Consider the following 3,180-nt stretch of genomic DNA (forward strand, 5'->3'; position numbering starts at 1 on the left):
TGCCTTCTAAAAATTTAATAATGCAAATATGTTATCCATCACAAAATAAATTTATTACCAAAGCAACAAAGTATGGTTGTGATAATGAAATTGTAGCTAAAAATTATTTAAAATCGCATCTACTAACAACTCACAAAAATGTTGAAATTTTTGATTGTGGATTGCTTAGAACACCCAGATGGCCATACCTCGGAGCAACTCCTGATGGTATTATGAAATGTACATGCTGTTCTCATGAATACATAGTTGAGATAAAATGTCCATTTAAATGCACAAAAAGAAATGCCTTTGAACTGGCAAATAATGATAAAGAGTTTTGCATGGAAATAAAGGATGGAAAACACTATTTAAAAAGAAATCATCAATACTATTATCAAGTTCAGCTACAAATGTTAATTTCAAATATTCCGATTTGTTATTTTATTGTGTATAATGGTGAAGCTAGTCTAATTGAAAAAATTTATGTTGATAAAGAATTCCTCACTGAAAACTTAAACAAAGCAAGAGATTTTTTTATCTTAGCGAGATTGCCTGAACTCCTTGCTAAATGGTATTCTAGAAATCATAATACTTTTGTAAATATTGGGGAATTAAAACAAAGTAACAATTTTGAAACAATATGTACTTGCGGTGAAATCAAAGAGAGTATTATAATTAAATGTTTCGATTTAACTTGCGTTATAAAAACCTATCATCTTAATTGTCTTGGACTCACAAGCAAACCCATTGGAAAGTGGTTTTGCCCATATTGTTGCCACAAGAAAACCAGAATTAAAAAAAAAAAAGTTTTAAATGAATAAATAAACATAACACTACATTTATGTATTTTTTTATATATTAAAATAAAAGTCAATCAATAGGGACTACTCCACAACAAAGGTTACATAAAGCAGAACAAACAGTTAAAATATCATTTAGTTTACATATTCCATCATCTGTTCGACTGATTAGTTTATTAGGAAGTATTCCTTGCAAAAGTGTGTATTTATTTCTTAAGAGCCCAATTAAACGTTCAAAGTGTATTCGTACACGGGCAATCTCTCGAGTCCAATCAACTTCTTTTTTTGAAAATTTTGAGATAACTGAGACTTTCCTCGTGTAAAAGCAGGAAGTTTTAATTCTGCACAATATAAACCAACGGAATCTGCAATTGTAAAACCTGTCTGCTAACACCTGATCTCCAATAAGTAAATTATTTAATATTCCAGAATTTTCTGTAATATAAACGTCAGATACTCTTCCACCCCAAGCTTCTGAAACAAATGATATTGAGCCTTGTGGAGTAATGCCAATTAAAACTTTAACAGTATTATGGTGCTTATATTTAGAAAAAGTTTGAGCTCTAGCTGTCAGATCTTTTGGTTTTTCAATAAAAATCTCAAAACAGTCAATAATAACAATACATTTAGGAAAAAATTCTCGAAAACAAGTTAGCATTGTTCTCCTTAATATATCTCTCTCTGGCCACTTTATTAAAAAGGATAGTCTGCGTGCCATTACAAGAAGCCATTTTTCAAAGATTCGTGATACGGTTGGTTTACTTATCCCAAATCTATACGCTATATCTTGTTCCAGCAAATTAAGACGCAGTTTCATTAAAACAATACAAAATTCTTGCAACTTTGTCATAGTTGAAGCATTATTAGCTGGCACGTAGTTTTCAATTAAGTTAAAAACATGTTTAAAAACATGTATATCAGGAAGACCTGTATAAAATTGAACTTTCTTTTTGTCTTTTATTAGTTTAAAAGTAGCCTCATCAATTTGATTTTTCAATTTTTTGTTTTTCTTGACGAGTGCAGTATTTACATTTTTTAATTTTTGTATAATATATTTAGATTTCATATTTTCCTTTTGAAGAAGTTCAATTTCTGCTTTACTGTCTTCTTTAGTTTTTTAATTGAATTTTTAAACTTCTCGTTTTCTTCTCTTAACTCTCTTATAATTTTGATAGTTTCGGATTCTTCAACAATTTCTTCTTGAAAACAACTGTTAATACTATTTTCTTCAATAAGCACTTTTTCAGCATTCCTCTTCTTTAAACGACTTGATCTTTCTGAATATATTTTCCTTGATGAATGACATGACATGTCATTAAATTCAATAGGTATACCTTTATTGTTTCTGTTAACATTTTTAATGGAAGGAACAAAGTCAACATGATTTTTATCATCATTTTTTCTTCCTAAAAAATAAACATATATATGTTTATTATAAAAAATAAATAAATATATATATGTTGTATATAAATATATATACCTATATATGCATGTATTTATATGTAAATTTATAAGTGCTCATGTGTTGATGTATTTAACATTTAATAAATTCATACAAAAAGACTTGACTTACCAGTAATAAAATGCTCACCGCAAATGTAAGCAAACTCCAAATTCGGCAAAATCTTTCTCTTTAAGAAAGCAATCCATAACCTCCTTCGCTCTACTTCTATCGGAAACCTATGAAAAGAAATTGTGCTACCTTTAATTTTTCTGTTTCCACAGTATGGTGCGCAACAGCTTTTTACCATTTTTACTTTTGTTTACATATTTTTGCCACCCATCATGGCGGATATAAAATTTTGCGGACGTTCGGCGCTCATATGAATATCATGAATTCTGAGGTATATTTTTTGTCTTTAATGTCTGGTAGAAGCATAACTGGTAGGGCTGTGTTTTAAATTTTATATATTTTTTACGGAGAAATATGTGCAATAGGTAAGAGAATTATTTAATATAAATATGACATTTTAAAACTGTTTGCATTTTACTCATATTTTTATTAAAATTAAATTTCTCACAAGTTTACCTTTTTTTAATTTACTGTTTTTAATTTATTTTTAGCGTCCTCTTCATCCTGTGAAAATGGTGAGGTTATGCTTTATATTTTGATTACAAAAAATTATAAATATTTTTAAATTTTATTATATCCTTCTATTTGAAATTTTAGAGTCATTAACATTTGAGGAATACAAAAAAGTGGCAAATTAATGGCGGTATGGATGAGCCATCCTTCAAATGGAGGGCTCATTCATACTGGGGTGTTGGGAGACACCGAAGAAAAAACAGCAACCAAAAGGTTGTAAATGTCTTCTATCAGTGAAGATATTTATAACTTTTGTTGCCGTGTTTTTTTCAGTGACTTTTTTTTACCTTTTAATGTAATTTCTTTTTTAATTCG

The 3,180-nt window shown here is 28.6% G+C and overlaps 2 protein-coding genes across 2 annotated transcripts; both read right to left on the bottom strand.

Moving 5' to 3' along the window:
- Positions 1 to 849: 849 nt before the first annotated feature.
- On the bottom strand, positions 850 to 1,845 carry LOC136089529 (uncharacterized). The gene has a single exon (XM_065815580.1). It carries the CDS (start codon positions 1,843 to 1,845, stop codon positions 850 to 852), a length of 996 nt encoding a protein of 331 aa, XP_065671652.1.
- LOC136089530 (THAP domain-containing protein 2-like) lies at positions 1,842 to 2,530 on the bottom strand. Its single transcript, XM_065815581.1, has 2 exons — positions 2,353 to 2,530; positions 1,842 to 2,185 (listed from the first exon to the last, which is right to left on the bottom strand). The coding sequence occupies exons 1-2, from the start codon at positions 2,528 to 2,530 to the stop codon at positions 1,842 to 1,844; spliced, it is 522 nt and encodes a 173-aa protein (XP_065671653.1).
- Between the last annotated feature and the right edge of the window lie 650 nt (positions 2,531 to 3,180).

The sequence above is a fragment of the Hydra vulgaris genome, chromosome 13 (assembly GCF_038396675.1).
Source record: "Hydra vulgaris chromosome 13, alternate assembly HydraT2T_AEP".
NCBI classification, from domain to species: Eukaryota; Metazoa; Cnidaria; class Hydrozoa; order Anthoathecata; family Hydridae; genus Hydra; species Hydra vulgaris.